Source organism: Setaria viridis, chromosome 5 (genome assembly GCF_005286985.2).
Source record: "Setaria viridis chromosome 5, Setaria_viridis_v4.0, whole genome shotgun sequence".
Lineage (NCBI taxonomy): Eukaryota > Viridiplantae > Streptophyta > Magnoliopsida > Poales > Poaceae > Setaria > Setaria viridis.
This window is the reverse complement of record NC_048267.2, coordinates 42,788,742-42,798,925: the sequence shown is the minus strand read 5'-3', so window position 1 is coordinate 42,798,925 and position 10,184 is coordinate 42,788,742. Positions and strand designations below refer to the sequence as shown.

Here is a 10,184-nt window from a genome sequence, read left to right as displayed (position 1 = left end):
AGTTGCCTTTTGATGCTTCTGCCTGCTCAATACATCTTTGCACATGACCAAATTTCTATGACTGGAATAAGGTTGTTATAAGATATATTGTGATGGGGCATCGTTCTCGGGGGATGCGGAGGGCCAAGATCGGGTGAGTTTTCTGAACTCTGATTTGTGCAGTGCTGCCCGTCTTAATCTATCTCAAGTCTTGAACTGATGATGTAGCGTTGGTGTAGGATGGAACCAAACTTTTTTACAGAGGACTGCGCATCTGGAAAGTAATTCTTAATAGGACTGATGATGAGCTCATGGGAATAGGACTGGCCGAAGCTAAACAGGTATCACTGTTTTTAATTTCATCTGGTTTGGGCAAGAATCACTGGCACCGAGTTAGAATTCTTTTTCAGGCCTTACTCGCAGGTTGTTCTGCTGGTGGTCTAGCTACGCTACTGCACTGCGATAACTTTCGTGCACGATTTCCTCAGGAGGTTTCAGTCAAATGCCTCAATGATGCTGGATTCTTTCTTGATATGCAAGTTTATGAAAATTGTATACCCTACTAGTGTCATGCTTGTTTACAAATTTAATTTTGAATCTTCTATACCGTATCTGGAGAAAGATTTATGCGGTCGGTCTGCGATGGAGTCGTTCATCTTCAGGTTAGCTGTGAACCGGAGTTGTTCACCTTCGTTCCTCCCTTTTGAAATGCATCATGCTTGGTAGTAAATGGAAATTGAGTTATTTTTTCTGAATTTTTTTCCAGAATGTTAGAAAAGTTTTGCCCAAGGACTGCCTCGCAAAAACCAAGGATCCGACTGAGGTAGTTTGCAAATTGTCTAGTTCAGTCCTCCTTGATATATATATTGTCTAGTTTATTTATTTCCTGACATGTTCTTTGGCTCTTTGCTCCCGGTGTTTCTTTGCTGCTGAGCTAATAAAGAGCATCAGCACCCCAACATTTATTCTGAACTCGGAGTATGATTCCTGGCAGGTGATTACTGATTAGAATCTTTCTCCTTTTTCCCCTGCACATTAGTCTCAAATGGTCAGAATCGAAACTGCTTACCTTCGCTTAGATTGGAAATGTTCTCGCGCCAAATGGGTCCTATCCTGGAGAATCATGGTCGAGTTGCAAAGCTGATATCCGGAACTGCAGTTCCAAACAGATTGATGTTCTGCATGGTTAGCCAAGCTCTTATTGGTCTCTTTGTTTTCTACTCTCATTTTGGTGACCATCTGCCAGTGGCGCAATGTATTTTCCTTGTACATTTTTGCAGGATTCAGGAAGGAGTTAGTCCACGACCTGAAGGTTGCTGAAGGTAAGAGCGACTGGGGGCTGTTCGTCGATTCTTGCTTCACCCACTGTCAGACTCCGTTCAATGTCTCGTGGCATTCGCCGATCTCGCCAAGACTTGGTCATAAGGTGAGGTTCAAACATTTGAACTCCTCTTGTGCAGTTGTACGCCGGCGACGCTGCGATGGCACAGCGTTTTCTTTTGTCTTTCGTTTTGGATGCGTCATCGTCTACACTTGGACTAAAATAGTTTGATTTTCTGCGGAGCAGACGATCGCGGAGGCTGTTGGGGATTGGTACTTTGGTAGAAGCCGAGGGGTGAAGAGATCCTCTGCAAGTATCCATGTAACTGAGATATCGAGTTGAGAAGTACCTTAGTCTATTTGTGATGAGTGATTGATTAGATAATTTGAGACTTTTCCGGTTGAGTTCATATTTCATATGTGCATGCTTATGCTAACGGCTAACCGGAGGTGTTGTATTGTGTGTAGTGTGATGTGGGTGTAAAACATATCTTGTGTGTTGTGTCTCTTGGCTTGTGATGTGCAGGTGTAGGATGCGATATGGTGGTCGACAATATGAGGTGAAGGTCGAGCGAAAGGTCCATGCCGATGAACTAGAGCTGCGAAGGGAGAATACGACTAGACTTGGACTGACGGACCCGAGGAGTTCGGGTGGAATTATGGGCGATCCACATGGTGCACGGGAGAGCAAGAGTACACGAACGGGGTGGAGACGGCGTTGGTCGAGTCAAGCGGGATGGAGGCGAGTCGAGTAAGCAGCTCGGGAGGGGGAGTGAAAGATTTGGAGGCGTCAAAGGCTTGGCAGAGGCCGGACACGCGTCAACATCGGTGAGTCACGCGCTAGCGGGGTGTGCAAGAGGGTTTGATCGGTTTGACCTCAAAACCGGGGGTGAGTCACGCCTGCGGGGTGTGCAAGAGGGTTTGACCGGTTTGACCTCAAAACCGGGGGGCGAATCCGGTGTGGCCGGACGGCATCAAGTCGGAGGACGCGTGGCACCATCGCGAAGCTTGCGTCGAGGCGAAGTGAAGTCGTGAAGGCGCTGGGTCCGTTCGATGTACTGATAAAAAGTTGAACGGTTTTACCCTATGGGGTATTTGGGTTGTATCTTCATGTAAAGGTATTTTGGTCATTTGCCAAATGTCTATATATACGAGGAGTGGTTGATAGGGTGTTGATGACAGTTAGCATGCCAGTTTGTGAACCGCAAGCGCACGGATCATCGTAGCTTTTCACTTAGAATATTTCATCCAAGGTTTATCAATCCGTGGATCGGCAACGAACTGACTAGGGTTCTCTATTTAGCTCAACGGATCTAATCCTAGCATGAAGTATAGATTGCATATGAGAGCAAACTTGATGTAAAGATTAATAGCATGAGTAAAGTAGATCTGATCCACAGATATATATGATAATACCACCAAGGGTAGCAAAAGCTTATCGTCTTCAGTTGTAGTTCTAGCTAATAAGCAAGCACAACATGCATCTCATCCAAAACAATCTTTAAACTACTACCTCCGGTCAACCTCCCGAAAACCCCCACCTTACACAAGAAAGATCCCGTCACGATCCTCTCTATTAGCGTAGGTAGATTAAGGGCACGATCATAAGGTAAATGTGTCTAGCTATCAAGAAGGATCAACTTATTAGATCTAATCACCATGATTCCATAAAAGAAAGCTAGGTAGTCTAACCATGAATTAGACTAAGAAACACACATATTCATGATAGATACAATAATATAAGAGGCATTGAGTCGCTAACAGATCGGATGACATGAAGGATATTGCTCATATTATAGATCATCGCCTCCAAGTATATACCATTGATGATCACAACTAGCTCCTGAACTCCACCATGGCACAACCGCGCAGGGAGGCCATGGCGGCTAGGGTTGGCCTAAGCTATCTTCTAGACAACTTTGAAGGCTTGCAGCAGCCCTCAGCTTCCTCTGGTGGATGTTCTTGGTTTCATCAAGTTCTGGTGGATTGATCTGCGGGCTCGGTGAATTTTCAAGGTCTTTATAGTCTGGAAAGCGTGTGGCAGAAATTGGAAGGTGAGGGTAGCAAGGAAATCCTTAGATCAGCCTGGTCCTTCCTTGTGGCCTCTCGCGCCCTTCTTCGTCCCTAAGTCTTTTATGATATTTTGGAAGCTTATTTTCACTTGCATGTGAGCCTAGCACATCGGTAGCTTGGGATGAGATTGATCTTCAATAACTTTCCAAATCTCCGCTTGATCTTTTTTTATTCCTCCTTTAATCCCGAAGTGATTCTTACTATATCTTCACAAACTTAGCCCTTAAATCATCTTGGAGGATTGCTTAACAAAAATGAGCACGAGAGAGGATCAAAAGACCCAGGCCGATTGGTCGATCGGCCTGAGGGGCACCAGGCCGATTGGCATGGGTCCTTTTTTGCCTCCTGGTCTTCGTCTTCCTCTGGTCCACTGCTCGCTCAAAGCTTTATCCAAAAAATGCATATTTAGCCCAATTTCCTGCGAAAATAAAATATCCTCCAAAATATCTTGCATATGTGAAAATGGGGTTATTTCAGGTGCCAAGTGGCGGGTTAGTATAAGAATATGCACGAAAAGTGTGTCAATAACGAGCGTCAACATGGGGCAGCTACATCTCTTTGGCTCTTTGGTGGTGGGCTTATCATTTTGTTGGTGAGAGCCTTTAGTAGGAGAAAGAGGGAGAGAGATAAGAGGATCTTTGATTTGATCTTTTTGTCATCCAAAGCTTTGATTTTGCTTGGAGTGGCTTGTAACCGAACATGGTGGAGTAATCAAAAGATCAATTTCATGCTCACTTGTTTCATCCTCTTTGAATCTGAAATTTATCTTTTTCAGGTTTTTTGGAGCATTTTCGTGGGAATTTTTGTTCTTCATGTTTGAGGCCAAATACCGTGAGATTTGTGGGGGTCTTTTGTTGCTAGGATCCTTGTCAGCAACTTTGATGTGATCCCACTTAAATCCCTCATGAATTTGGCTCGGATTTGAAGTTTTCTCCAAATCATGTTCTTTGTAGGGTATTCAATTTTCTCCAAAATTCACGATAAATACTTGAGCTTTTTGAGATCTTCTTCCTAAATCTATTAGCCCTCGAGGAGGTGCTACTGTGGCTCGAGTTTCGTTTCAATTCATGGAGTTTTGAGGGAGTAATTTCAATTTGAAAGGTGGGCGTTTTCTTTTGTGTTCTTGACCAAAATCATGAAACTCAAGGTGAAGTCTTGATCTTTTTGAGGAGATCTTTAGGGCAAAGGCTCACTGCTTATGGGAGAACCTTTGGCTAAAATTTCGTGAAGTTTGGACGTCATTTAATTGAGTTTCTTTTTCTTCGGATCTTGACCCGCACAGGGAATTGTTTTGAGGAGATTTCTTGGGAATAGACTTTTGATGGACTTGGAAAGCCATGGTCCAAATCTCGGGAATTTTGGAGTTCGTTTGGTCGAGTTTTGCTATTTTTCCTGGAGCTCCTTCAGGCCGTGTGGGCAAAATCAGAGGTTCCAGTTTCGAAAAGAGGAAGGTCCAGTTTTGGAAGATTTCCCTCCGGTTTTGGGAATATTCCCTTCCGGTTTTGGTTCCAACTTTTGTTTAGCCCTTTCCGTGTTTGCTTCCGCTTTGTGTTAAAGGTTTCCTAGTTTTGTTCCTAGGTCTAGTAGCATCTCATTTGGCTACGTAGATCTGACAATTCTAGAAAAGAGGTGTGTAGGGTGATTTTTGTGATATAAGCTGAATTTCAAGAAAAGAATTTTGATATGCGCACATTCACCATGTCTGGTTGCGCGTCCCTGTCCTTCGTAACCCCACGTGCAGCAGCCAGCTGCCTACAATGATTGGTTGAGAATTACCAGGAGTGTGTCAAGACTCAGGATACACCTCGACCTGCATTTGCATATCTGTATCTTCTGCATTTGTTATGGGCTCGTTTGCATGCGTCTGTATATGTGTCTCTCAGCGTCTGTTGCTTTCAAAAAATAAAAGAAACCAAAAGAAAAGGCGAGGAAAAGAGATGTCCACCAACATCGCGTGCGTGGCATTTGTGGGGTTAAAAGCACATGAGAGCCTAGTGCCATACTGCCATTCACAGAAGAATAAAGCTGCTCGTTCTGAATAGTGCTGAGCCATTCATGCAGTAGGACAGCAGATAAGACTTTCACCAACGCCTCCTGGGTTCAACAGACAAGACTTTCACCAAAATGAACAGACAAATTCAGTAAAATGTGTATAAAATCTGCATGTCCGGAGGAGCGATCATACAACAGGATGGCGTCTTCGTTTTGGCGAATTTTTCCGCAAGTGCCAAGTGGGCAGTGTGGGACGTGAACGTTTCGGCAGGGATACGCGCGGTCATCACGCGTTCTTCCGCAAAGCCGCAGCCGGCCCTCGTCGTCGTCTTCTCGTCCACTGTACACGGCGGAGCGACGGAGTCCGCGTCAAGAGTCTCCTCCCGGTCTCTGTAGTCTGTAGACTTGTCGTTTGGAGTTGGAGGTAGTTGTCGTGTCCTACTCCTCTTTAAATCCTGACTCACTTGGAGGGTTCCATCTATTTGCCTCCATGATCGATTCCATCACGCGGCTTGACGAGCTATATAGACTCGACGTCGACGATGGCAATAACCAACCCGTAGTTCCGGCTCCCAGTGACTAGCTGAAGCCACGGTGCGAGCGCGACGACGGCCATGGCGACCGAGCACAATTCGCAGCTCGTCGTCCGGAAGCACCGGCCTGCAGGGCACACCCACACTGTCGCGGTGGCGGTGGCGCCACTGTTCGTGCTCCTGGCCGCCGCCTTCTCCGGCTCACCGGTGGCGGTGGCGGCGGATTCTTCTCCGGGGCTCGTGGAGCTTACGCTCGTCGCCGGCGCGCAGGAGAAGGGCGCGGGTATATTGAGCTGTAACGATGTCGCCTCCTTGATTTCTTCCATCACGCGTGTCCTTTGTTCTTGATGATCTGTGTATGTTCATGCGTTGCAGTGTGCTTGGATGGAAGCCCGCCTGCTTATCACTTGCAGAGAGGCTCCGGCTCCGGATCCCAAAGCTGGATCGTCTTTCTTCAGGTGACCAATCGTCTTCATGAACGAAAGATGAGATAGTCATCCGATGTTGTGCACGATTTTTTGAAGCTGGAACCTGCAACAAAACTCTGTTGTGGCTATATATGATATGGGTGCTTGTTATATACAGTCAGCTACATACGGGTTCATTCTTGCACGATGGGATGTTTCTGTTCATGTTGAATTAGTAGATTTCGTGGCGCAGCATTGCTGATTTTACATTGATGAAATGGAACTCAGGGAGGAGCTTGGTGCAGCAGCAACACCACAGAAACTTGTTCCGGGCGTAAAATGACCGCGTATGGTTCGTCCAAGTTTATGGAACCAATAACTTTTGATGGGGTATTCAACGACCAGCAACCACAAAATCCCGGTACGTGTAGTGCAGGTGCTTCTTTCATGGATCCACTATTTGGTCTTCAGAAACGTGCCTCTTTCAAATAGCACAACTAGTCAGCTAGATCGCTTTCAATCTCCCTATTATTTGTCTGGGCGAAGCTTCTGAACTGAGTTTTGATGCTTCTGACAGCTCAATGTGTCCTTTCGCTAATTTCAACTGGTGTTGAACTGTGATCAGATTTCTACAACTGGAATAAAGTTTTTGTAAGGTATTGTGACGGGGCATCATTTTCTGGTAACGCAGAGGGTGAAGCAGAGGTGATTTTTTTTCTAGGTTCCTATGTGAGTTGCCTATCCTGAATTCCTCAAACTGATGCTGGCTTTAATTAATGTAGGATGGAACCAAATTGTACTTCAGAGGATTGCGCATCTGGGAAGCAGTTATCGCCGAACTCATGGGAAAAGGAATGGACACAGCTAAACAGGTTTAACTACTGTTTTTCGTCTTCTTGTACAAGTGCCTTCTAGCAATGTAATCACCAGTAGTGATCGGTTTGCAGGCCTTACTCGCAGGTTGTTCTGCCGGTGGTCTAGCTACACTACTGCACTGCGATAATTTTCGTGCAAAATTTCCTCAGGAGGTTTCAGTCAAATGCGTTCCTGATGGTGGATTCTTTCTTGATGCGTTAGTCTCTGGACATTAGCATATCCCAATAGCATAATAAAGTTGCACTTGTACTAAATCAAGTATGGCATCTTTTCCTCAACAGAAAGGATTTATCAGGAGAAAGATCTATGCGGTCGGTCTTCAATGGCGTTGTTCAGCTTCAGGTTAGCTGTGGACTGGAGTTGTTCACCTTGAGGCCTTTTCCCTTATGTGATCATGGGATGGAACTGTTCAACACGTGTGTGCAGCTTGATACTAAAACGTGATTGAGTTAACTTTTCTGAATTTTGTTGTAGAATGTCAGTGAAGTTTTGCCCAAGGACTGCCTGGCAAAGAAGGACCCGACAGATGTATGTAGTTGTAGTTGCTCATTGTCTACGGAATTCAGCTCTCTTTGATATGCTGCCAGGCTCATTTGCCAACATGTTTTCTTAATTTGCTCTAGTGTTTCTTCCCTGCTGAACTTATCAAGAGCATCAGCACCCCCACGTTTATTGTGAACTCAGAATATGATTCTTGGCAGGTGATTGCAATCTTACTAATTGCTCCTAGTACTTGTCAGTTTGGTAGCATCCTAGTTCCTAACTGCTGTAAATATGCTTATACTTTCCAGATCCAAAATGTTGTTGCGCCAGTAGGATCCTATCCTGGAGACACATGGTCCAATTGCAGAGATAATATTGGGAACTGCAGTTCCAAGCAGATCGATGTGCTTCATGGTTAGCCTAGCTTGTCAATCTCTTCTGTTTTCAGCATTCAATCGGTGCTGTCCGTCCTGTTTCCTTTGACGACAAATGTTTTCTTCTTTGGCCGTGTTTTGCAGGATTCAGAAGGAAACTCATCCATGAGTTGAAGGCTGCTGAAGGTAAAAGGGAGTGGGGGCTGTTCATCGATTCATGCTTCACCCACTGTCAAACTCAATGGAATGGCTCATGGCATTCGCCGACCTCCCCAAGGCTTGATAACAAGGTGAGGTCCAATCCAAATCACTGAACTGTACAGTTTACACTGCAATAGCAAAGCATGTCGCATAACCATAACCTCGTATTTTTCCTACTTTTTTTTTAGCAGACTATTGCAGAGGCTGTTGGAGATTGGTACTTTGGTAGAAGGAAAGGGGTGAAACAGATCGACTGCAAGTATCCATGCAACCCCACATGTGGTAGTTAGCTGCCCACATCAGGAACAATGGTCTAAGCCGAGATTTACATACATTTGTAATAAGTGGAATTTTCCCCCTCCCTGTTTCCGAGTTGAAAACAATACATGAAATATAAATAACAAAATCCTGATTTTTGAGCGAAGGAAATTTTGTTCTACAACTTTTTTTTTGAAACCTTGGCAGGAGCACTGCCATATCATTTATGCAGGAGAAGAAATATAGATCCTATTACATAAATAAAATCAAACTCATGAACTCAAAGCAATTAGGATGCAATAATAATAGCCAAGTGAAGGCCGCGACAAAACCCACGGCGAACCCAACAGCTGCACCAATAACGGACTCGTCATGGATCATTAGCCTCCGTTTCGTTTTTCTGCTGGGGCACTCATCCAACGGTGCATCACAAAGCCCTCGGTTACTAGCAAAAGTTGAAGCCGGAAACTTCTGCAAAGTTGAAGGAATAGTTCCTGATAACAAGTTGTCTGCAACATTGAACGATGTTAACCGAGCCAGCCCACTGAATTGTTCACGAATTTGACCGCTGAGTTGGTTGTGCTGAAGGTTGAGGCCGTTCAGGTAAACCATATTTGAGATGCTAAGTGGGATTTCACCTAAAAAATTATTGTATGAGAGATCCAGAGATGACAAATAGGGCAGCTGCCTCGCAATGTCGGAAGAGATGGGCCCTGAAAAATTGTTACTTGACAGGTCAAGGCTGACTAGACTAGTGCAATACTCAAGACCCTGAGGAAATTGGCCTTGAAGCCCGAGGTCGCTTAGACTCAGCGAAAGAATCCTGTCTTCATCAGGGTGCCAACATTCCACACCAGTAAAGCCGCATATGAATCTGCTGAAATCCCATGAGGATTTCAATATGCCCCTAGGATCAATCACTGATTTCTATAAAGTCTTCAAGCAGGTTACATCAAGTTCGGAACCGAAACAAAATGATGAGCTGCTCAAAAGCAGAAACCAAAGGAGGAACTTGATACCACCGACCATCCAAGACATGGTTCCGCTCAAAGCTGTGAAAGGATATCCAAAACCTTCTCTTGCTTATTGCTTAAAAAAAAATTCTCTTGTAATGAAGAAATAGTGTTCCTACACAGGCACAAAATATGGTGATGCCTACCTGCATAAGTGAGAAAAAAAAACAAGAACTCGAAATATTAGTTTTTTTTCCTCCATATGTTTAGCAGCGCCATCACTAGATGTTCAACAGTCGTGTAAAATCTGAAACAGAGGATGCGTTTCAGGAGAATTACCGGCTCTTAGTTGATCCAGGCAAAGCAGAACTGCACAAGGCATCACCCGCGACAGATGAAAGGGGAGATCAATCCCTTGTGTTAAATGTTAGGGTCAGTCCACCTAGTGTCGGATGGAGACGAGATGGAAAGCGAAGGAGATGGGAGTATGGGACGACGTCGCCGTGCCGGCGGGGAGAAGTTTATTTCCTCGCGTGAAATTGGGCGGGCACGCACTTGCCAATTGGCGTCTACCGTGTTTGACTGACACGGCGCCGGTCGTGACTGACATGGCACGCACTTGCCGGTCGTGACAAGTTGTTTGCCAATTGGGCGGGGAGAAGTTTCAACGAATTTAACGCTCCAAAACTGCCGAGCTGCTCAGGGATCGGGCCGGTGAACCAGTTGTGATGAAGG

The 10,184-nt window shown here is 45.2% G+C and overlaps 2 protein-coding genes and 1 pseudogene across 3 annotated transcripts; 2 read left to right on the top strand and 1 right to left on the bottom strand.

The window, feature by feature from the left end:
* On the top strand, positions 1-2,480 carry LOC117856094 (pectin acetylesterase 5-like). The gene is made up of 8 exons (XM_072293861.1): positions 1-133; positions 219-320; positions 390-641; positions 746-802; positions 923-973; positions 1,059-1,164; positions 1,260-1,405; positions 1,547-2,480. Exons 3-8 carry the CDS (start codon positions 606-608, stop codon positions 1,640-1,642), a joined length of 492 nt encoding a protein of 163 aa, XP_072149962.1. The 5' UTR covers positions 1-133; positions 219-320; positions 390-605; the 3' UTR covers positions 1,643-2,480.
* Positions 2,481-5,781: 3,301 nt separating this feature from the next.
* On the top strand, positions 5,782-8,667 carry LOC117856093 (pectin acetylesterase 5). Of its 2 annotated transcripts, none has more exons than XM_034738528.2 (12): positions 5,782-6,192; positions 6,273-6,355; positions 6,593-6,725; positions 6,930-7,009; positions 7,087-7,176; positions 7,252-7,376; positions 7,462-7,522; positions 7,655-7,708; positions 7,804-7,881; positions 7,972-8,077; positions 8,182-8,327; positions 8,427-8,667. In XM_034738528.2, exons 1-12 carry the CDS (start codon positions 5,979-5,981, stop codon positions 8,526-8,528), a joined length of 1,272 nt encoding a protein of 423 aa, XP_034594419.1. In that variant the 5' UTR covers positions 5,782-5,978; the 3' UTR covers positions 8,529-8,667. The 2 variants fall into 2 exon arrangements, with proteins under 2 accessions (XP_034594419.1, XP_034594420.1); XM_034738529.2 differs by having other exon boundaries at positions 5,802-6,192; positions 8,430-8,667.
* An 81-nt stretch (positions 8,668-8,748) lies between these two features.
* Positions 8,749-10,135, bottom strand: LOC117856099 (probably inactive leucine-rich repeat receptor-like protein kinase At5g48380; annotated as a pseudogene).
* Positions 10,136-10,184: the final 49 nt, after the last annotated feature.

Coding starts and splice junctions, on each gene's coding strand:
- LOC117856094 (XM_072293861.1), top strand. CDS start 606: ATGCGGTCGGTCTGCGATGGAGTCGTTCATCTTCAG. Junction 974..1,058: donor CGGAGTATGATTCCTGGCAG/GTGATTACTGAT, acceptor ACCTTCGCTTAG/ATTGGAAATGTTCTCGCGCC. Junction 1,165..1,259: donor ACAGATTGATGTTCTGCATG/GTTAGCCAAGCT, acceptor ACATTTTTGCAG/GATTCAGGAAGGAGTTAGTC.
- LOC117856093 (XM_034738528.2), top strand. CDS start 5,979: ATGGCGACCGAGCACAATTCGCAGCTCGTCGTCCGGAAGCACCGGCCT. Junction 6,726..6,929: donor CCAGCAACCACAAAATCCCG/GTACGTGTAGTG, acceptor AACTGTGATCAG/ATTTCTACAACTGGAATAAA. Junction 7,377..7,461: donor GGTGGATTCTTTCTTGATGC/GTTAGTCTCTGG, acceptor TTTCCTCAACAG/AAAGGATTTATCAGGAGAAA.